The following is a 23,995-nucleotide window of genomic DNA, read 5'->3' as shown; positions in this document are numbered from 1 at the left end:
AAAAGGATGGTTCCACAGAGTCAATATTTGCCAACATTTTATTTTAACTTCAGTTTTATTTTTAAACTACTTATTAGTGGGAAAATTTTAATTCCAATCTATACCAATGAAAAAGTTGGAGTCTGGTACTAAAATGAAGTCCAAACCCTCCAAATCTGTTTTATTACAAACAAATACATTCATTAAATAATATATTCATGTTTCATTTTGTTATAATATAAATACAAAAGTTTTCAATGAATTTATAAGGAAGCAGCTTATGTAAGAGAAGTTTAAATAAAGAGTCATTCAATTGATTTTATTTTTATTTGAGAATTATAAAGGTAACTATTTAAGAGGTAAAATGAAGATGTTAGAAACTCAGGATTTTAAGTAAAGATTTGGGTATTATCGGATTGTAGATGATGAAAATTCTTAGAATGGAAAAATATGCATATTCACAAAGTCAAGAGCTGATGTGCTACCCCGGAAGGACCTTGCACTGTGAACAAAAGGGTCAGTGCAACGTATATTGAGGAAGCAATCAAGGAAAGAAAACTGGGAGAATTACTAAGATGTAATACTTAATCAAATGATCACCCTCATTTGGACACAACTACAGTTTCCTCCATGATATGCTTGTTAATGACAGTGATTGAGTCAACGTGTGTTAACAACACTACACATAATAGTTGCGTAGTAAGTTTAGGGATCATACTCTATTCCATTTACCACCATCTTTCCCGTTAAGAGGACTAGCTTTAGTGCGGCCTGAAAGGAGAGAAAGAGAATATGGATGCGATGTATCAGCCCATTGGGTGAGGGTTAATCCGTAAGCTCAGCCTAAGCTATGGAAAAGTCAGACAGAGTCAGTCTGCTGTGATTTATGCTGGATAGTTTTGGTAGTCTTAATGAAATTGTGAGAAGAGCAAGGCTGATAGCTGTTTAGTAATTAGTGAGATGGAAGCTAGTTTTAGCTTTAGCTCTAGTAAGGAAACATTTTCTAAACATTTTTGATTGCTCGGGAAAATTTCAGAAACACAAATGGGTAGAGCAATGTTTGTATTGTTAGAAGACTTTTTTTTTTTTTTTGGCTTTTCAATTTAGGGCCTGGGTTAGACAATGGTAGAAGTCTGTTTTTTTTTTAATTTTTTAATTTAATTTAATTTTACATATCAGCCACAGATTCCCTTGTTCTCCCCCCTCCCGCCCCACCCCACCCCATCCCCGCTTTCCTCCCAGCCCACCCCCTATTCCCATCTCCTCCAGGGCAAAGACTCCCCTGGGGATTGAGTTCAACCTGGTAGATTCAGTCCAGGCAGGTTCAGTCCCCTCCTCCCAGGCTGAGCCAAGTGTCCCTGTATAAGCCCCAGGTTCCAAACGGCCAGTTCATGCACTGAGTACAGGACCCGGTCCCACTGCCTGGATGCCTCCCAAACAGATCAAGCTAATCAACTGTCTCACTTATCCAGAGGGTCTGATCCATGTGGGGGCTCCTCAGCTATTGGTTCATAGATAGGATGGCCAAACATCCTAATTGTCATGCTAGAAACCTCATCTAATGACTGATGGAACCAGATGCAGAGATCCATGGCCAGGCCCCAGGTGGAGCTCCAGGAGTCCAATTGGTGAGAAAGAGGAGGGTTTGTATGAGAGAGAATTGTTGAGACCAAGATTGGAAAAAGCAAAGAGACAAATAGCCAAATGAACAGAAATCTGTTTTATGAATTTATGGGGCCAGGAATTTTTCAATTGAGTGGTAGAAAGGCAATGTACACTATTAAATAAGATGCAAAAATGATCTGTGATAAAGTCCAGATGAGGCAAAGAAAAACAGAAACAAGTGAATGTGGTAGAGGAATCCTTAAGTAATTGGACAATAGCCTCCTGCTTTCCACCTTTCCAAAACGTATATTGTGTAACGACTTTCTTCTGCAAACGAGTCTTAATGATTTATCACCTCAAATCAACTGATTAATGCAAGTTTCAAGGCCATGATAACTTACACCTCTGCCTCACTGGTGCATTTTTATAAAGTACTTTCCATCTTCTGATGTTCTCACAGTGTGTTCAGCATGTTTCATGTATGCCTTGTACAGCCTTGGTGCAGCAGGAAGGGGCCTAGACCTGCCTAGGCTCAGTGTCCTGGGCTCTGCTGACTCCCCATGGGAGACCTCGGTTTGGGGGATGTGGGGATGCAGAGTGGCTTGAGAAAGAGGGCTGGGGGTGGGAGGAGGGAGGAGGTGGGATCTGTGGATGGTATGTGGAGTGAGTAGAATATTTCTTAATAAAGAAAAATGAAAAAAAGAGTAGCTTGGTCTTAATGTATGATGAATCTGAGTGAAAAGATCACACAGTAAAATGCATTTAAAATTTTAATGCTTTGGTAAGAGATAATCTGGTTCTTATCTCAGAATTAGAACTGAAAAGACCTCAGTTAAGCAATACAGTTAATGTGGTTTCATAATCCAAAACTGGCACAACCAATACAATACACAAAGAAGATCATAAACAACACAGAAAATATCCCATTCTCTCTTTCTTTGGCTCAATATTATTGTCTTTTCAAGAAGTATCTTAGGGAATGTTGATAGTAGAAGATGATGAGATGGATGGGGAAACTAAGCAGGAATCAATTTTCTACTCAAACCTATGAACAAAGAGAAAATAATGGATTATCAAAAATATGTATTACCAAAATATATATAATATGCATAAATATATGATCTATACAAGCATTCAAACTTACAGAGTGGCTAGATATAATTCTTCATAATTAACACTAGTTGATGACATAATAATGACATACTAACGTGTTCATAGTAGCTATTGATAATTATTGTCTAAATAATACTTAGAATAAATAAATTCTCCAATACATTTTATAAATGGTATTCTATGTAATGTTTCCAATAATTGAGAAATATTTATACATCTAGACCCACCACTAGGTGGCTTAAAATTTTAAAGAAAGAAAATACATAGAAATAAACCTTCATATCTACCCCACCCATCCTTCTGTACAAAAAGCTAGACAGATATATCTTCTGCAAGTAAGACATTTTGTGTGAAATGTAAAACGAAAATATCAAGTATGTACCAATATGGCCACTAATGCTAGTAGTTGATAGCTGTTTCAGCTTTGCCCTGGAAGTACCACTCCCATTGGAGCTTCCAGTAACTGTTAAGCCTAAGAGGCAGGGCCAAGAGAGGAGCCCTTATGACCCCCAATCCGGATGCGCGGGCTCTCTTGGTTCCTGGATCCCGGATGCTGGAGGTAGATTGAGCAGAGTTCTCCAGAGAACACCGCTGGACTGTGCTACACCTTTCCCGGACCCTGTAACCTATCTCTTTACTTGTAAGTTACACCACAAAACAAACCTCTGTTTTAACTACTTCCACCAATAAATGATGCTTTTGACAGTTTCTGCTCGATGTTATTTCTCCTGGTTGAATCAAATCTCTTCCACCAGGGAATTTTTGTATTATTTATTTTTAAGTACCCATAACTAGTATGGGTATAAAAAATTTAGTATGTACATCCAAGTTACACAGGCAACTGAGTGGCACATCAAGAATTTAGAGCAAAACTTAAAATAGTTCAATGAAGTTTTGATAAAGAGTTGAAGTGTGAGTTTTTCTTCTACTGTTGCATGAAAAACTGTAAATGTTGCTAAAAGTGTTGCTCAATGTCCAGGCCAAATGTATTACCTATGGCTAGGATGCAGCAGCTAATCATGCATTGTCTCTGAAAGGAGAGGAAGTACAATGCATTTTAACTCCCTAAGGATGACTGCATTTCACCTAAAGTATCTCGTACAGTCTCTAAGCATCTGACATTGAACCTAAAGTATGAATTTTACTTTCCATACTGAGCTCATCTAATGATTGCTTCATGCTCAGAAACATCATTCAAAAAAGTAAAAGTTGGAAGCATGCTGCAGATAAATGTCACATATGGGACTCATAGCTAAGGGTTTTAATGCCAAATCACTAATATTTATACAAAATTTTGTTTCATACTCCACTGTTTACTCTGCATGTGAGTGGAGGAAAACATCCCAATCCAAAGGCATTTATTACGTGGATGAAGGTAGAACCATGAGTACAGCTTCTTATCTACGCTGCTCCTTTAACCTTTCTATTCTTTTTTTAAAAATTAATAATACTCAATGTTTCCACCTCAATAAATATAATATAGTATATTTATTGTACTATAGTAATATAATCAAGTAATCAAGAGGATATTAATTCTCAAAAGCCGGAACTTATGGAGATGGCTCAGCAATTAAGAGTTCATACTTTTCTTGCCAAGAACCCCAGGAGCCATGTTGGGCAGATCATAACTGCCTATAGATCCAGTTCTAGGGAGATCCAGTAGCTCTACCCATTGTGGGCACTTGTGCTCACATGCACATGCCCACACAGGGACACAAGCACACATATAGTTAAAAATAATACAAATAAAATGGATGAATTTTGTCCGCTACTTGATCTTTAATTTTCCTGGAATGTGCTCTATGTAGGAAATTAAATACAATATCAATGTAATTCTTTGTTATTGGTAATTGTCACAATTAACCATTACTATTCTTGATACAATTCCAAGTACTTCAATTAAATAATATGATTTTTAAATGTCCTTGACATCTTAAACTTTTATTTCTGTGTAAAACATTTTATTTCATCTTATTACATAACTTTTCTTGCAAAGCCAACAATTATATTTTATATTATATTTGATTATATTATTGATACACTAGTATTATATTTAATCATATTTCACAGGGCACACATACCACATATGGAGCATATGGGTTGGTGTAATACTTATTGGTGTTCCAGTAGGTTACAGGCACCTGCTGTTGAACAGCCTGGGGAAATTGGGGGATGTTGAACTGGTGAATTTGGTTGCTCTTAACCTAAAAGAAATAAAAATATCAAAAACCACTTAAGTTACTCTCCTCTAAGCTTCAAAACAGAGAAGAGAAGCTAGTGAATTCTAACTTCAGCTGCTTAGACACTTTCTAAATTATTTCAAGATTCCTCTAGACAAAAATTTTTCTAGTATCAAAATCAGCATAACCATTTTTATGTTACAGAACATACTATTGAATTGAAGCAATCTTGTTAATTTATACACAGACAGAAAAATTTATAAGATTAAAAGGGAAATTTGTGTGTCAGAAGGAAGTAAGAATATTTTGATAAGACTGGCAATTTTCTCCACATATAATTTATAAACGTATCTGACCATTATAGTCAGAGAGGCTCAAAATGATTTGTCATGACTTACTCTCTGGAATCTCTGTCTCTGATCTGGTTGCTTAATCTCTCTTGGCATCACTTCCATTGCAGAGTTACCTTATCGAGTATCTACAGAGCTTTCAGACTAGCCTGTGTCGTATATTTTATGTATAGTTCCGCTCAAGATCTTTAAACCTTGCTGAGTTGACTTTACTAGGGATAAGTCCAGAGGATAAATACAGTCCTAGTTCTTATGAATGGTTTTAAAGTTTTATTTTAATTCCAGTGAATGAGTGCATGGTGGGTTTATGGTTGTGATATGTTAATGATAGAGTGGTAGAATTTCTGCCTCTCCAGCATTCTATGTATGATACAGTGTACATGTATTACAAAAATCTTTAGAGTTTCTAGTTTATTTGTATGTTTGTTTTCAGTTAAAGATAAGGTAGGCAGCAGAAATGAAGTAATGAAAAACAGTGTGTCATAAAGAGTAAGGTAACAGGATTGGAGAGTCCCTCTCCTGACTACAAAGCCTGTGTCAGTTCGCCATTGGCACACATGGCTTTAGACTCAGTAAATGGTTACATCATCTGCTGTGATTTGACACTAATCACTGAGACACTTTAATTTGAGAAATTAGGTCCTCTCAACCTATTAGAGAGAAGTTGGGATGCAGTTTTACTCTGCAAGTACTTACTCTAAATCATTTAAAATAAAAAGATGTTCTATACTGAGATTTCCAACTACTTTAAAATCATTAGATAATTTCTCAAGTAATTGTTTTAAAAAAATAGACCCATAATTATTTTCATAGACATCCATACAAAAAATAAAAATAGAAATTTAATTACTTGTCTTTTTTTAATGCAAAATAATTTGTTTTTAAATGTTTTCCTGGGATTGAATGATGTAACAATTAGAATAACAGATTTATGTTTATATATGCTATATTATTTGAATTATAGACAGAAAATTTCATTATCAGTAATATTTATATAATATATTTTGATGTAATTATTAAGATGGGAAATTATTAATTTATTAGAAATTGTAACTGCAAAAAATGTGATCTTTTAAATCAATTAGTTATTTATTTGTTTTATGAGAGAATGTAATCTACTTCACAAGATGAATTGCTAGAAATATCCTTAAGAAATAAAAATGTATGTAAAAGTCTGAAGGTAAGAGATAGTTAACTTTGTAATGACTCAAAATTATAAACTGTCACCTGACAAGAAAGTTCATATACCAACACAATCATTACCGTGACAGCAACAAAGAATTTAAAAAATCAGTGTAAAATATAGAAAATTCAAATGTATGCAAGTACAAATAATTCAAATTTTTTAATTGACAGAATTACAGACTATTAAGGGGAAGGTTTTGAATAATAAGCCACTAAAATTTACTTTCATGCACCTAAAATAATCTGTTTTATCAATAAATGACATCTCCAAGCATGCTCATTCTTCATATTATAAACATTTTAAGCCACATATGGCTGCATAGAACTAAAAACTTACCATATCGATAATCTTCTTCAGGATTTCCTTAAAGAAAACAAACAAATATGTAACATACATGCTGAATTGAACACCCTTTTTCCTTTCCCAAATTTATTCTTAGATATAGCAGGACTAGTCCATATGCCATAAACACAAGCATGATGATTTGCTCACTGTCTGAATGAATTATGTCTAAATTCCTCAAATAATAGGAACATGCATTTATTTACTGCTTTATTCAAGTATACACTCCAAATGGAGTCTGCCCATTTTACTCACTTTCTTGTTTCTAATATCTAGCATCTTTTAGGTGAGGTAATGATTGTTACATATATGCTTTCTGAATAAATGGATAAATTCATGTGTTTAGTTTATCAGCAGAGTAAAACATTTTAAATTATACCCTGCTTGTTGCAATTATGCTAAATAAGTATTTGCATATGAAATATCCATATCTGTGCCTTAGCTGATCTTGACATATGATTTGTAGGAGAGATAATTTTAGAAAAGTTGGCAAATATTTTCTTAGTTAAGAAAGTCTAATAACAATACATTTAGAACTGGTAGGGTTTTATAACTATTGAAACCATGAAATAATAAGATCTTCATTTCTTGTGGGAAATAATTTGGTCCATCAACTTAATCCTGCAGGTTTTTGTGCTAAGTCAATAACACTTGTCTAAATACTAACTATAAAATTAAAAGCAAAACTTTAGAAGTCTATGTAATTTTGGTGGTTATGACTCACCTTCACAAAGATGCTGATGGATTCCTTAGAAGAAAAAGAAATAATACAGTAAATTATTTTTATAGTAAAATATTACTTACAGTAGTGCCCTCTCACTTGTCATAAGTAAGATACAAGGGAATAAAACTAGGTAAATCATTAGATGCCATTCCAGGTGCCTTTTGGCATGTGGCATATACATCAGTAGGTAGGTTTTGAAATCAGCACTGATGAAAGAACTTGATCCACACTTGAGAAGCACAGCTTACAACCTTGTGGATGGATGCCACAACTCAGTTCAGTGACCACCAACCAAAGAGATAGTATTGACTATTTTTGTTCTGATCCAATACTGTGGAACTATCTCTTGCTAAATTTGAATGTTTCTGCTTTCTTCTGGTCCCATATAGATTTTTATAATTGTTACATAAAAATTTTATAATTCTGCACATCTAACCTTATTCATAAAATAATAATTTTAATAAAGAATTCTAATGTGGTATTGATTTTTTTCCCACAGGGAAAAAAGACTTAACTCAGGAATGTTGTCTTCTTTTTTCTATAAAAAACACAACTGTTTCAGTATATGACCTACCCAGATAGCCAAGTAGTATCCCTTTCTTGGGGTGACTTATTTTAATTGGTGCTTTCTTGGAAAAAATTTCATAGCCAAGTGTAATAGTAGCATACAAATTATTTTGCATTTGGAAAAATATTTTTCTAAATATATTTCTTATATTTTAGAGTTGTTTGGGGTAAGGCTATAGATGATAGCATTGCCATATTTAAAATTGTAGAGTCCTGTCTATGGAAATGTGATAAAATTATGATATAATATTTTAGTATTTTTATATATTTCACAGTTAAGGAAATATTTACTTGGTTATATAATAAATGTTGAAAATAATGATATGAAACAGGCATCATCTAGATTCTAAGTCTAGAAGAAATGAGCAATACTTCTTATTGATATAAATAGCTTAAGAATTAAAACATGACAAAATGGTGGTACATTTGTCACCTACTTATAACTGATATTTACCCCAGTCAAGCAAAATGGCTTTTAAAAAGCCAAATACCAAACAAAAATATAAGAAGACAGTTATTAAGACTAGTGGGACCCAAGAAAGAAGAAACCATTGCACTACCTATAAAACATCATAAAGTACTCTTTCTTTAAAGTTGCCAGGCAGGGTCAAGAATCTCCAACAAAGTCAAAGCTATGTGGAGTAAAATGTGTGTTTTTATGTTATATCTCTTTATAGCTCTAGAGAACATCATGATGTAGGAAGGAGCACTTGACGACAGGCACATCCTGCTTGCTACAGAGTCTTCTTTATTTGATGATATTTTTTTTTTTTTTTTTTTTTCTTTTCGAGACAGGGTTTCTCTGCGTAGCTTTGCGCCTTTCCTGGAGCTCACTTGGTAGCCCAGGCTGGCCTCGAACTCACAGAGATCCGCCTGGCTCTGCCTCCCGAGTGCTGGGATTAAAGGCGTGCGCCACCACCGCCCGGCGATTTGATGATATTATTAATTAGGCGGCTTGATTGTTGGCTAGAGGCTAAGATCTACTGACTGTCCTACATAATTTCCAACTGCATTCTAAATACCTGTGCTTACACCCAAAGGTGAGAGTTGCTTTCACCTCTCATCAAAAATAACTTTTTTTTTTTTTTTTTTTTTTTTTGCAGGAAATAGAGATCATTAGAGAAGGAAAAACTGGTCAAAATATGGAGAACAACAGAGTGTGAGGTGCCTTCCCAACTGAAATAACAACATGACTTCCGACATGCAAGGCTCAGGAAACATGGTGGGAGAGGGAGCAAAAATACTTTCAGGGCCAGAGGAGCAGGGATCTGCTATGAGATAGTTCTCTAGATATGACAGGGAAGCCGCACCTAGGAAATCTTAACAATAAGGCTGCCTAAAAACAAGACCTTAAAAAGAGCAACATCAATTGCCATGCCAACATGGATCAGGGATTCTCATGGGACTTTACCTCTAGATCTGAGAGAGGGAGAAATAGTCTTCTCCAGGAAAAACCTCCTGATCGGGTTGCCAATCCCAGGAGATTGCATATCTACATAAATATATATTTATGCTTTTTATGGAACAATTAATTAAAGAATAAAAGGCCATTAACTTGAGGAGTGAGAGGGAGAAGGTAGAATGGAATGATACAAATTCATTACTCATATATGAAATCCTTAAAAACAAAATCGTGAAATATTATTATTGTAAGAAGGACATTAAATGACTACTTGTTATTGTTCTGCTCTGGGGTTGGGGATGTCTAGTTGACTGTTGGCTAACTGCTGTGATCTACTAACTAATCTACAATCTTTGCTTGCCAATGCTGCCCTCTCCTGGACATCATAAATATCAAAGCCTTTCTATTTCAGCTGCACAGATTTTTAACATTTAAGATGTTTCATAATCTTCTAGCGTTCAAGACAATACACAGAAGTTTATTTAGTCTAACGATAGTGATGACTTCTTAACTTGTGGAGACACTTAAGGAAAATAATTCAGAAGAAACACAGAGAAGGATGATCATGTCCCCCAAGGTCATACACCACAAGGCTTGCTTATGGCAGTTCGGCAGCTGGCTGCTGTACACCTGACTTCACACCTCAAGCTAAAGATAAGACCCTGACTCCTGCGCTGTTTCCTTCAAGACATTTGTTTCTCCCTTTTCAAAGACAGAAACCCTTATTGAAGTGGACCCAGCAAATAGAACTTTAACAATTGGATGGACTTCTTTAGAGTTCAGATTGCTTCTGAAAATGAAGATAATATTTCTGCTTCACAGACATGCTGTCATAATCACATCAAATCACACATAAATGCACATTTATTAGAGTTATATGTAATTTGCCTTTTCTTTGAGTTATTTATAATGCTTTTTAAATAGTAATTTGCCTATTGGTTTATTTCGATTTATGTTCCATAAAAATTACTAAAATTTTGTTTTTTTCTTTCTATATTCAAATTGATTGGAACATTTTCCTTTAGTTAATTATTTTTCAAATGAAGGTAACAGTCAAAACAACACAAGTCAAAAATGCAACACTCACCTGGTTGGGAATATTACGGATGGTCTGACCCTGGGCCCACTGGTTCATATCAGTCTGCTGTTGGGCAACAGGCAGGCAAAACTGGGGGCAGGAAAAGTCCTGGAAAAACTGCTTGATTTTTTTCTAGAAGGGAATAAATGTACCAGTATTTATGAAGTGACTGTTCTCTATGGCTCAGAGTGCATCTGGATGAAATCAAATCTATATAAATATCAAAACTATAATTTTGTTTACTAAGGTTTACTAAGCAGACAACATTTTATTATATAATACAATGTAAAAGTGAATTAAGTGGATTTTAGAATTGAAGGAATTATTAGGTTAGAATTTCAGAAGTAAGTGTTTATGTGAAGGGCAAAATATTATGTAAATGTAGAAATTGAGAGTTGTCCGGGGAATAGCTGGCATTGCTGTTTCTTTCATTCATTCACATTTCTCTCAAGAAGCTTGATGCCTGCACTCTTAAATAGTGATATTTATGTTTACTTTGTTGTAGGATAACTTCTTAATGGCTTATGGCATCACTGTTTGAGAAATAATGTGAGCTGATGGATGCACTGGCATGTATAGTACCTGTCTTCTATACCTGTCCTGGAATGATCCAACTTTGATTTGGCTGTAGCTGGCTGCCTAAAATAATTGTGTTAGCTGAAGTTGAAACCATATTTTTTAAAAAAGCACATTTATTTGCAGAGAATTTCCAGTCCACACAGATAATAATAGAGTAGATGTATAGCAGAACATTAATGTATATGTTTGGGTGTCAGCTTAGATGGGCACATACATGAGAATGGTATAATGGTGTGAGAAAAGAGTATTGTATAACTATTTCTTTAGATTATTTTTCCTTGTTTTTAATAGTACAACGTACTATTTTGTTATAATAGTCTTAGAATGGAATTTTCAATATGTATAAAATCAGTGATTGCTATCCTTTTGTTTATTTTCTCAAACTTCTACTCTGTAGCTTGAAATTATCCTCTAGCATCCTTTTCAAACCTACAGCTGTGGTGTCAGTGGCTTCTTTTGGGTTAAAGAAGACGTAGCATGGAAGAGTGAAGTAACTGCTCAAGGGGTTAAAGTTGGAAAGGAATTTGCCTGGTTTTGATACTTTCTTGCACTGTACATCAGAATGAGAACTTTTAGTAGCATATGACATTAAATGATCTATCTTTTCTTGTTGACTCAAAGAGAAACATGATGAATTACATTACTAAGAAATTACACAGATACATCAAGGAAATCAGTTAAAATACTTTTCTGAGTTTTTAAATCCTTTTGAATTTACTTAGATTGCCTGAGTTTTGTTAAAATTCTGCAATTTTAAGATATTATTCACATATATGGTACCAGTTTTTGTCAGAATTTGATATTAAATATTTTCTTGGGAAGAAATGATCGCGACAAACTTACCTGCTCATTTAGGTTGACCTTTTGTTCTTCAGTCTGTACAATTTTCTGTTAAAAATATTGTACATATCAGAGAGATACAGATAGAAATGCTGCTAATCAAAGTAACTTATTAACTTAGTTGAATTATAATTACTTACATCATTGATTTTCTCCTCAGATTCCTAAAGCAAAACATGAAAAGAAGTAGCTTTACTTGAATGATATACCAATAGTTAAATATACATGATTTTCGTGGAAAGTCAGGGGCCATTATCCAACTACAAAGAACTAAGATATTAAGCCATTTAAGAATTCAATAGGCTAAATATTCATCAGAACTCCCTTAAGTTTCATTTTTCCTTTATAAAAGTAATAATATAATTAGAATATATTTTAATTCAGGACTTTATTAATACTATTTTATTCAGATTTTTTAAATTTCTAGACATGGAGTACAGACAAGAGATCAAAGTAAACAAATAAGACCAGTCATGACGTTAACTCACTCTTGTAACCCCAGCATACTCTGTAAACTGAGGCAGTAGGACTACCATGGCTTCAAGGCCAACCTTGGCTACATAGTTATAGAGTTACCCAGTTAGACCCTGAGTCCCTTCCTGGAAAATGTAGGAGAGAAGAGTAGGGGAGGGGGCGTGTTTGTTGGGAAGTAAGGTGAACTACGCCTCATGGGTCTTCACACAGTGACAGATAGGGCAGGAAGCTCCCAGTCTGACACTGAGATTTTATTTAGAGAAATGCTGAGACATGTTTTCTGAGACATTGGCTGTAAAGAGTTTAGGCATCATCCAAGGTCACAAGGCTCCAGATTATAACCAAATACAGTACTGTGAGCCCTTCAAAGGCATACTTCAATCTGTCTCCATTGTTGTCAACCAAAGGTATAGAAGGTATTGGCAACATACATAATATTTCACCCAAACCTTCTTCTAACTCTATTGAAATGGTTCTCAATGTTTAATATGATAGTGTTGCATTAAAGATTTAGTTCCTGATTCAACTTCTCATGGAGTCACATGTACAGCAAAGAACAGGGTGTAATAAATAATGAATTTATGAATTTAGTCAATTTAAGCTATGATGGGATATTTTTGAGAGCCTTTCCTTCCATTTAATATTCATATGTTTATCTCCTAGGAAATATCATTAGTTAAGAACACCATGGCTAAGTCACTATTTCTCAAAAATAACACAGAATAAATAATAACTTACCTCACTGGATGAACTGCTAGCAGAGTCCTTGATAAATGAAGTAAAAGTGAAACAAAAGAATTAGTGACATGAAGACAGATTTTCAACAATATTTAAGAAGCAGCATTTACCTTAACTTCATACCATATTGATTTCCTACTGTATTACTAATATGCAAAATGAGAAAGAGGATAGAAAGAGAGCATTAAATCGTGATTCATAGGCACTGACTATTAACCACATTCAGGAAAATAAATGGGAAGTATCCAGTTTATCATGTATGTAAATGGGGTTTGGTGAACACAGAGGAAGATGAAGGGATAAAATTAATGCAGATAGAGTCAAATTATAGTCCAAATGACTATAGATGCCACCTTCTGGCTTATTTAAGGAGGAATATCATGAAAAGTCTGTGGGATAGAAGCAACATTTCATATCAAGTATAAGTATTGTTAATCAAATGTAGTTAAGATGAATAAAAATCTTCCACTATCTCATGTATTTTTATTTGTGGTTTTCTAATTGACAAAGAATTACTCACATTACTCCTACGATATTATTTATGAAATAAGAGAAAACACATTTTTCTTAGAAAGAAGTATACTAATAATTTATCTCCAACTTATGAGTTTATATAAAAATAGTCCACTGAAAATGTGGCTTCAAAAAGAGATGCAGATATCCTTGTGGGATCTTCTCACATTATTACATAATGGCTAAGATTATGAAAACACTGATCATCTGAAGTTCAAAGCTGAATAAATAACAGTCATTTGGTCAAATGTGCAGCACAGGCATTAATAAACGAATTTTACCTGAATTGTTTGGACGGACACATCATTGTCCTGCTTATAGTTCTGGAAAGAAATAAATGACATGAATTTTATAGCCATATGAGTTGAAAAATATTTGAAAATGTATTTAATTTAAGAAACTATGACTTACTCTGTGGATGATTCTTGCAGATTCCTTAGGAAAAAAAATGATAATGCATTTTGATTACTTAATGAATTCTTTAACCCGTACTACCCAAAGAAGTATTGATGAACAGTGACTCTTGAATTCAAGAGTTTTATTGTTATGAGTTTTGAGATGACAGCAGCAAAAAGGGAAAGAAATTTTTTTCTCAGAATATTCTTTTGATTTTTTAAGTAAAATCATGGCAGGAGAGCAGAGCAATTTGTTGGGTGCCATTGAAGTGCAATCTGTTAGTGAAGCATGGGAAGAAGACAGTCATCTACGCAGGTGTAGATGTGCCTACATTTGGTACTCTAAAAGCAGATATAACCAATTACTGTCATCATTCACAGCACAATGGGATTCCTATTGTGTGACATCAGAATTACTGAACGATGAGACAATCGGCATGAGGAAAGGATAGTTGATGCTGTTGTATATTTTGGTTCATTTTCCACATAATTTTTTATTTCAGTGGACAAACTTTAATTTTCCTCTGGCTTTTATAGGGCATTATTGCTGCCCATAAAAATCTCAACGAACAAAGACATAATTTACTATTAGGTGCCAGAATTAGTATTCCATAGCAAAATACCTTACCTCAATGGATTGATCCTTTACCACCTGTATACATAAAAATAAACATAAATTTAATTTCTATGGCTTATTGAAAACGGCAAAATGTATCTCTTTTTTACTGCTTCTAATGGCAGTGAAATATAAAACAAAAGCTGAGGCTAGTGAAGTGACGCCGCTGGCATAGGTACTTGTCACCAAGCATCAGGACCTGAGTACATCCCCCAGGACCACATGGAAGGCAAGAAAGGCTTTCTAGTTCCCATGAGCTGTCCTCTGACTTCCTCATGGGTATTATGACATGTACACACACACACACACACACACACACACACACACACACACACACACACACACACGAATTAATAAAAATGACTTAGATAAAAGAAAAAACAGTTTCTTAGACAAATTTAGCGTGAAAGGGCTCTCTCTGAAAATCTGAGTCTGAAATATCAGTGCAAAGCAACTCTAACATAAGCAGTTTTGAAGATCTTGAGCTATCATTTGCTGATTACAATGATGCACTTTTAGTTGGATGAGTTTTTTTTTAATTTAAAAGAAACTGTTTAGACTAATAATAAAAAGTAAGAAATCCTGTATGATATCCTGTATGATACTTCCAAAGCATCTTATTATTTTTTTGTATACATTAACTTTGTTCTAAAGAGTTGAGTTTAGGTTCAGAATGAGGGTAGAGACAATGTTGAAAAACCAAAATTATTGGTACTATTATATATGTAGACTGATCTACAAACTGTGATAATAAAGTATTTTAAATGTATTATCTATTATGTGTTCTGCATTTTGTAATATAATAATTATCATCATTGTCATCTTTTTACTGTTTTTTTGGCAAATAAGTTACATTCAAATACAAGCTTACTAATATTTATTTTCATTAAAGTCCTTTTCTGTTATGTTTATGGTGTGTGTGTGTGTGTGTGTGTGTGTGTGTGTGTGTGTGTTCATATACTCATGTGCAGGCAGTAGCATGCATTCATATGTGAACTGAGTGCCCATGGTTTATATTAGGCATCTTTCCTGATATCAGCTTACCTTATTCACTGAGACAAGATCTCTCTGCTGAATTCAGAGTTCCCTGATGTGGACTGATCTAGCAAGCCTGCTTGTTCTTTGCTTTCCCAATGCTTGAATTCCAGATTGGCAGCCCACTGGAGGTTTTATATGGGCCCAGGGAATCCAAAGTCTGTTTTTGTGCTTGTGTGCCAAGTGCTTTATCTACTAAGCCATTTGCCAGTTCTACATGTCCCCCTGTGTATTTTGTCATTATGATTTCTAAACTTTTCAATCAAGAGTGACAACATTCTGTCCGTTCATTGACAACTGGTTCTGGAAATAACAAATTATGGTGGTGGAGTTTCTTTATACTTCGAGAACACACTGCACGTAGAAGTGGCTCCTCCAGATAGCTCTAACTAAAATTACAGCATGCTCTGGAATGGAAGCAGCTCTTCTCCTATTGTCTACACATACGCATCTTTTCATGGCTGACACCTTGTAGCACCACTGTCCACCCTTGTACATCATAAGAGGTCAGATCAATGCTATCATTGATATAGATTCCAAGGTAACAGGATGAGTCTCTGTTCATTGTTGACATTGCCCGCATCTTTTGCACATAGCAAAAGATTCATTCTTTTCATAATTCGAAAATGAAGCATCATGTATCCCTGTTCACTTACATGTTTTGCCAGAGCGACAGCCACCAGGCAGGTAAAGATGAAGTACTTCATGGTTACTTGGTCCTATAGAAACATATATAGAAAATGAACAATTCATTTTATCATGAAATAATGAAATAATCATTTATTTATTATTATACATGTAATGGATAAAGGTAATGAAGATAAATAAAATAGGATATGTTGGGGAATTTTATGAATACAAGTAGAAATATCACAATTAATTTTGAAACTTTTTTCTCTAACAGGAGATACTTAAAGCCACGTTTGCTGAAAGGTGAATAGTTCATTCAGAGACATCATAAATTCCTAGAACTAATCTCAACAGGTAGATGTTTTGCGAAGGATGATTATCAGAAGGATGAAATATAACAGAAACTCCTTTTGAAATTGGATTTTAGGTGAACTAAGGCATAGAGCTTCGTTCCCTAACAAAGAGAAGCAGTAGGTGGAAATGAGCCCTGGCTGAGAGTCAGGGATCCTGAATATCCTGGCTCTTCCCTGGCTAGAAGTAAAGCTGAAACAAGCTACTGAGTGTTATCCGTCTTCATTTAACAAGCCTAATGCGTGAGCCCTGAGTCCACTGTTTCTGAGATTGCTCTCAACCAGAGCAACCTCTAATTCCATAGCCACAGAGAAGTAAGTCTGAAAGTTTCCCTGCCAGCCTGTAAACCAATTTCTTCTCTATGTTTAATCAAATTAAAACTGAAATAAAAATTTTCTAATATCTTCTTTTTACATTTTACTCTAAAGGCATTATTATTTATTTGTTTGTTTGTTTTAAATCCCGACTGCAGGTTCTCCTTCCTCTCCCCACCCCCAGCCTGTCTCCCCCACCTCCTTCCCCTCAGTCCACACTTCCTCTGTTGATACCTCCTATGGGTATCAATAAAATAGGTTCCCAAGAGCCAGCCAAAGCATTAGGAACTGTCCCTGACATTGTTAGGAGTCTCACAAATAGACCAAGCTACACAACTCTCACATACATGTAGAGGTCTTAGGTCTTTCTTATGCAGGCTTCCTGGTTGTTGGTTCAGATCTGTGAGTTCCTATGAGCCAGCTTAGTTGTTTCTGTGGGTTTTCTTGTGATGTCCTTGACCCCTCTGGCTCCTACAATTCTCCCTCCCGGTCTTCATCAGGATTCTCCAAGTTGGCCTAATGTTTGGCCATGGATCTGTGCATCTGTTTCCATCACTTACTGGATGAAGGCTCTCTAATGACAGTTGAGGTAGCCACCAATCTGATCACAGGAGATGGCCTGTTCAGGCTATGTATCCACTATTGCTAGGAGTCTTAGCTGGGGTCATTCTTGTAGATTCGTAGAAGTTTCCCTTGCATCAGGTTTATACCTGACCCTAAAATGCCCTTCACTCTTTCCAGTCTTCTCTTTCAGTACTCTCACTCTCCAACTCCCCGCCCCCCCCAACCCAATCCCTCAAGATCTCATCCCCACCTGCCACCAATCTGCCCAGGAGATCTCTTCTATTTCCCCTTCCCAGGGAGATCCATATTTTAAAACCTTCCCCTTAAAATATATTCTGAATGCTAGTTCTTAATTAGGTCCTTTCTTATCTTGATGGAAAAGTACATTTCACATAGCTATGTTTACGAAGTGATTGCTATGTGGCAATCACTATGTTAGCTAGACATCTTATGGTATCATCTACAATCTTTAGAATAGTTTTGCAATGTTGGCAGACTTAATTTTTTTCTCCAATTTCGAGTTGAATAAATTGGCCCAAAGCCCACAAGCAAAGTAAACAGTTGGTAGATTTTTAAAAAGCCATATTATCTTACTTACTCCTGGCTTTAAAATACAACATCAAGATACAGTATCATAATAAAGTTTTTAGAATCGACATTTTAATGACTAAAAGTTGAGAGAAGGTAAAATACAAATTTGTATAAATTTAAAATGTCTCAAGCAATGTATACTGTACTGATCATGGCATTTTTACCTACATCTGGATTTTTATTGTGCAGGAGAGAATGAACAGATTTTGTTAGTATATACTGTAAGAGAAAGAATATGTGAAATGTTACCTTGTTTCCCAAATGGAAGACCAGAGGAATAGGTAGATGATGATCTGCAGTGGATCATTTTCATACTATTTAAACCTTGTTCCATCATGATATGCTAATTCTGTGGTTTCAAATACCTAAAAAAGACATTTGGATTCTAAGAATGCACTGTGATTAGAAGTTGTCTTTCTGGCTTTTGTTCCACAGATTTCAAGGAATTTTTAATCATAGTTTGATTGAGAACATGATAACATGGGGGGGGGGAGCTTACGATGATGTATAATGGCTAATTGTATTTGAGTGTAGCCTCACCTGTTCTGTGAACTAATTTTCTGATTCTAGTGTTTTTAAAACTTTCTCCCATTTATTGTCATATTGTGAACAGTGATATTTGTGATCTCATTTCTGTCTTGAAGCTTATTTTATTATTTTATTTCATGTATATGTGTATAGGCCTGAGTGCATATATGTGTACCATGTAGAGGCAGGAGCTCTCAGAGTTCAGAAGAAGGAGTTGGATCCAATGGAGTGATAGTTACAGGTAATCATGGGTCCTGTGAACCAAACCAGAATCTTCTGCAGAAACAACCAGTATCTTAATTGCGGAACAATCTCTCCAGCCCGATAGTCTCATTTCTTGATACTGTTTTGTTACAATCATAGTCTTTCTTGAGAACACCAAGAAATTCCTTGTTTCTATGACTCCTCATCTTTTTTTTTTTTCTGACTATGAAGTCCCTGCCTTGGCTTCTTTCAAAGAATGAATGGTATTAGCCATGTGTCACTTAAGATAAGCTTAAAATCTTTACACAGCCCTAAAATAGCCTACGAATCTCATATGATAAAATTCTTTGCTTTACTTAGTCTGCTTCCTCACATAATTAGTTAAAATAATGTACAAAATTATGACTAGTGTATATTGATATATGGGTATTTGATTCAATAAGTAATTAGGATATCAAATATATCCTGGCCTGGGAATTCTGTCACATTCATGACACATTGAATGAAGTCACAAACTAAATTCCAGGACGTGTGAGTTAGATACTATAACTGGAAGACATAAAAACCTATTACATAATTCTATCCCTGTTTGATTTGGCCATGACATGGTCTAAGCAGAAAATTGGCTTGGAAAAAAGATAACAAGTTTTTGGAGAGATGGGATTCTGGTGGTACTGTGCCCAGAAAGGCCTTCCCTAGCAGAATATCTGCTGGAAGATGTAAGAAAGTAAAATGGGACTCTAGTCCAGGCCTTGAAATAAGACCACACCTGGGTCTTTAAAGACAACTAACAGATTAGTGTGGGTAGAACTGAGTAAAAGTCCTGGACCTGAACTCAAAAGAACAAATAGGCTTAAAAATACAGTAACATTATGACATTCTTACATCCTTAAGACTTACCAAGGCTTTCACCATGAAATTACACTTCTGTAATTGAGAGCGTATCAGAAAACAAACATACTTCATCTAAATAACTAAAAGAAGAACAAAAGACATGAGACAACACATATGGTTTTGAGATGTCACCTAATAAGAATAGTGATCACTAAAAGATTCGGAAGAAACGAAGTTAAGCACAGTAACTCCTTCAGTTTATTATCTGAAAAGTGTTTGCAAATACCAAGAGAAAGAGAAAAGGTCTCAAGGCAGGGGTTGATTATCTAGGGTAGACATTGTTATTAATATTGTAGGAAAAGACCAGCATCACAAAATTACATTGAATGCTGAAGTGGGAGACGTGTTGATTCTACACAAGGACTTGAGAAGAAATTCTGAAAGTTGACCCAGTACTGTGGTATCTTTCCAAGGCTAGATTGCAATGATAAAATGTGGAGAAGCTTGGCAGTTTGGGAAAGAATATTAGAAATGAACAGGTTGAATAATGCCCAGAGCTCAAAGAAGACTTGGACCAGAGAGTATGGTGCCACCACCCAGGGTAGCATGTATGTATAATGCATAAGGCATTGTTAGGATTCTTAGAAAAGTATTGCTTCATTAATACAATAAGTTTCACTCTAAACAAAACAGTTCCCTGTTCTGTATTGCTTAACAAGGCTGGAAGCAAGACTATGTGTGGTAGAATTGTTTCAAAGGCCTTCATTTGTGATCCAGAACTGAAATCAAACCATATTTGAAGTGAAAAATAGGCGACATCCCACAACAGTAAACTTACATCATCTTTCATACAATATGAAATAAATAGCTATGGAATAAAAATAGATAATATGGCCCATAATGATGTTAAGTTGATATAAACAGACATATAATCAGACAAAGCCGGAATTAGCAAACAAGCAGATTAAATACTGGTCTTTACAGTTGCTTCTCTGTGTGTCTATATCTGTAGCTGCTTCAGGTCCCCGTGAAAATCATTATACATCACTGGAATCATCATGACAGCTAAATCATAAAGAACATTACACAAAAATCTCCTGAGAGCTGGCTCTCTGTTACCTGATTTATAGTTAAAAGAGTGGAATCTGAGTCATATTTGGAGGACCATGGGTGTAGACATTACTTTCTGAACTACTGGAAAGATTTAGGATTGCAGGCATACCACTGTCTCTTTCCTTTAGAGTTAATCCAAAAGGAAGGCTTGTCATTCACCAGGTCAGAAAAATGCCTGTGAGGAAAGTTGTGAGTTTCAGGGTCTTTTGAGCAAACACTGAAACTTGCCTCAATACATTGAGCAACACAATGGTCCTCCTGGTCATTGTGTACTCTCACATTGTGAGGGTGTTTTTTTCCCATGGTATTCTCTTTGGCCATTGCTCAGTCTCATTTCTCAAGTTACCACATTTTTCTCTGTAAGAAATACTTTATTCATTTCTTTTATGCTCTGCTTTGTGTGAACTATAAATCCTTTCAACAGAGAACAAAATGTTAAGGGGTTATGAGGAAAACATAGATTCTTTTTCTTTTAAAAAAATTTAAAGCATGTATTCTACTTATTTGGTGTCAAAATTCTGATAAGGAATTAAAGGTACTTTGAAATTATCATTTAAACCACCAGGTAGTACTGGGAAAGAAAAGTGATTCCAGAAACACCGAGCAAACTGTCTTCTCACTGATTCTTATCAAACATTTAAAATTATATTTTACCGCCAGACAACTCCCAAACTACTTTTCCCAGATGGAATTCAGAACAGTCAAAGGGGGAATCCCTCTCTCTCTCTTTATGGAACAAGTTTATCGTTTTTTAAAAGAATTAAAAATGTATTATTTTCTCATACAATATAACCCAACAGCAGCCTCCCCTCTCTCTACTCTCATTTCCTTCCCTCCTCCCCGCTCCCTCAGATCCACTCCTGCTATGTTTCCCTTCAGGAAAGAGCAGGCCTCCTGATGACATCAAACAAACAGCGGCATAACAAGATGCAGTAAGACTAGGCATATACCCTCATATCAAGGCTGGATGAGGCAACCCAGTAGGAGGAAAATGGTCTTGTGAGCAGGTAAATGAGTCAGAGACACCTCCCATTTCCACAGTTAGGAGTTTAAAAAAAAAAAATCCCAAGCTAAAGAAACACAACATGTATGGAAAGAATCTGCTCCAGACCCATGCAAACTCCATGCTCTATGGTTGCCACTTCAGTCTCCAGAATGATAAGTGGATTATATGTCACTGTATGTGATTCCTTAAGTAGAGCTTATGGTTTGAATTTATATAAAATATACTTAAAGAAATGTATATTAGTTAATCTACTTTGTCATATTGGAATTGTTCCAGGGAAAATTATGGTTATTCTCTGGATAATACCTAGTAAGTCAAGGATATATTCTTAAATTATTTTGGAACAAAATTGAGTAAAATTATTCTTATTTCTGATGGGTTTGATGATTTGGTCCTATCATCCTAGTTGGAGACAAAAATATCTTCTAATATTTCTAGTGGTAAAAATTATAATTATTCACTAGCTACTGATATTTCTAATTTTTAAAACCAAAGTTTTCTTTTGTTATTTTAAATGTTTCAAAGAATTTGTCTCTTCTCTCAATTTTTTTCATGAACCATTGAACTAGTTTTATTAGCTGCTGTTTTAAAATGTTTGTGTGAAGGATAGAGAATAAGAACAGCAATGGTTATTACAAATAGTAACATGCTTCCTCAAAACAGAGGAACAGGAAGAGGGGATCATAGCAGAGGAACAGGAAGAGGGGGATCATAGCAGAGGAACAGGAAGAGGGAATTATGACAGAGAAACAGGAAGAGGGGATCATAACAGAAGAACAGGAAGAGGGGGGTCATAGCAGAGGACAGGAAGAGGGGATTATGACAGAGGAACAGGAAGAGGGGGGTCATAGCAGTGAAACAGGAAGAGGGGGTCATAGCAGAGGAACAGGAAGAGGGGATTATGACAGAGGAACAAGAAGAGGGGATCATAGCAGAGGAACAGGAAGAGGGGATCATAGCTGAGGAACAGCTCCTGCTACAAATGTCATTGCAGCTACATGTTTAGGATTTAATTCAAGACGCCTTCCTAAGAAAGATGTGAACAATGATAGAACAACAGTCATGCTAATGTGGAAGGGGGAAATCGAGCCAGGCTTCAACTTCACAAGAAGCTCTAGTGGCAGCTGAGGAATGCTGAAAAGGGGGAAATAGTCTTTCCCAGGGATGATTCCCACTGTTATTCAAAATCAGGTGGTCAGCTGTGAATCATATACAAACAAGTAATATATGGAATGATCTGGCTGTAGTAACGTATTTAAGATATCTATATCTTGAGATACATACAGCAAGGAGAAATACATGAAAATGCTTGGGGGAAAGAAGGGTAGAGGGAAATGATGTATTTATATTTTAAGTTCAAAAAGTATAAGGAATTATATATACACATGCACATAAACATGAGAAGCAAATAAATAAATATGAATAAATAAATAACAACCTTTACAGCACCTGAAAAATAACATCTGAGTATGTTGTCTGACATGCGCACACAGAAATCCATAACAAGTAAATTAATAAATCAGCGTCATTGACTTAACCATTCTTATTAATTTCTAGTGTCATTTCCAAGCTTGGTAGCTATAGTTTCACCGGGTAGTGGTGGTGCACACCTTTAATCCCAGAACTTGAGAGGCAGAGCCAGGCAGATCTCTGTGAGTTCGAGGCAGCCTGGTCTATAGAGCAAGATCCAGGAAAGGCACCAAAACTACACAGAGAAACCCTGTCTTGAAAAACAAACAAACAAACAAACAAACAAACAAAAAACAAAAACAAACAAACAAAAAATGATTCATAATTTCTTTACCTATTGAAATATACTTGATGTTAGAAATTAAGAATTACTTTAGTTATTTTGAAAGTGTGATGGATGTCCAACACTCTTTTATGTTATTTTTATTCTTCATTTTTGTCATTTCATGTATTTCTTTAATAATTTATTTAACCAATCTAATTTGGTATGGTTTTAAGAGATATATGATATTTATAGCTGAGTGAACAATAAGCAAACTAATAACCCCAAAGCACTGCCAAGCAAAAGTTCATACACACAGTTAATCACTATGGTTATACCTGAATCATTTGCATTTATTCTGGAAACCAAGAGTGTTATGAATCTATCACTTATTTTCTGTTTTAGCAAGTTA

The 23,995-nt window shown here is 35.2% G+C and overlaps 1 protein-coding gene across 1 annotated transcript; it reads right to left on the bottom strand.

Annotated features, from left to right (window-relative positions):
• Nucleotides 1-2,341: 2,341 nt before the first annotated feature.
• Nucleotides 2,342-18,464, bottom strand: LOC102914490 (alpha-S2-casein-like A). Its single transcript, XM_016009901.3, has 13 exons — nt 18,416-18,464; nt 16,373-16,435; nt 14,694-14,717; nt 14,082-14,105; nt 13,952-13,993; nt 13,158-13,184; nt 12,086-12,109; nt 11,949-11,993; nt 10,536-10,658; nt 7,480-7,503; nt 6,750-6,776; nt 4,779-4,901; nt 2,342-2,629 (listed from the first exon to the last, which is right to left on the bottom strand). The coding sequence occupies exons 2-13, from the start codon at nt 16,421-16,423 to the stop codon at nt 2,624-2,626; spliced, it is 540 nt and encodes a 179-aa protein (XP_015865387.1). The 5' UTR covers nt 16,424-16,435; nt 18,416-18,464; the 3' UTR covers nt 2,342-2,623.
• Between the last annotated feature and the right edge of the window lie 5,531 nt (nt 18,465-23,995).

This window comes from Peromyscus maniculatus, chromosome 10 (genome assembly GCF_049852395.1).
Source record: "Peromyscus maniculatus bairdii isolate BWxNUB_F1_BW_parent chromosome 10, HU_Pman_BW_mat_3.1, whole genome shotgun sequence".
NCBI classification, from domain to species: domain Eukaryota; kingdom Metazoa; phylum Chordata; class Mammalia; order Rodentia; family Cricetidae; genus Peromyscus; species Peromyscus maniculatus.
The sequence above is the reverse complement of the archived record's forward strand: the minus strand, read 5'-3'. Positions and strand labels throughout refer to the sequence as shown.

Coding starts and splice junctions, on each gene's coding strand:
- LOC102914490 (XM_016009901.3), bottom strand. CDS start 16,423: ATGAAGTACTTCATCTTTACCTGCCTGGTGGCTGTCGCTCTGGCAAAA. Junction 14,718..16,372: donor CTGTCGCTCTGGCAAAACAT/GTAAGTGAACAG, acceptor TTATGTATACAG/GTGGTAAAGGATCAATCCAT. Junction 13,994..14,081: donor CTGCAAGAATCATCCACAGA/GTAAGTCATAGT, acceptor ATTTCTTTCCAG/AACTATAAGCAGGACAATGA.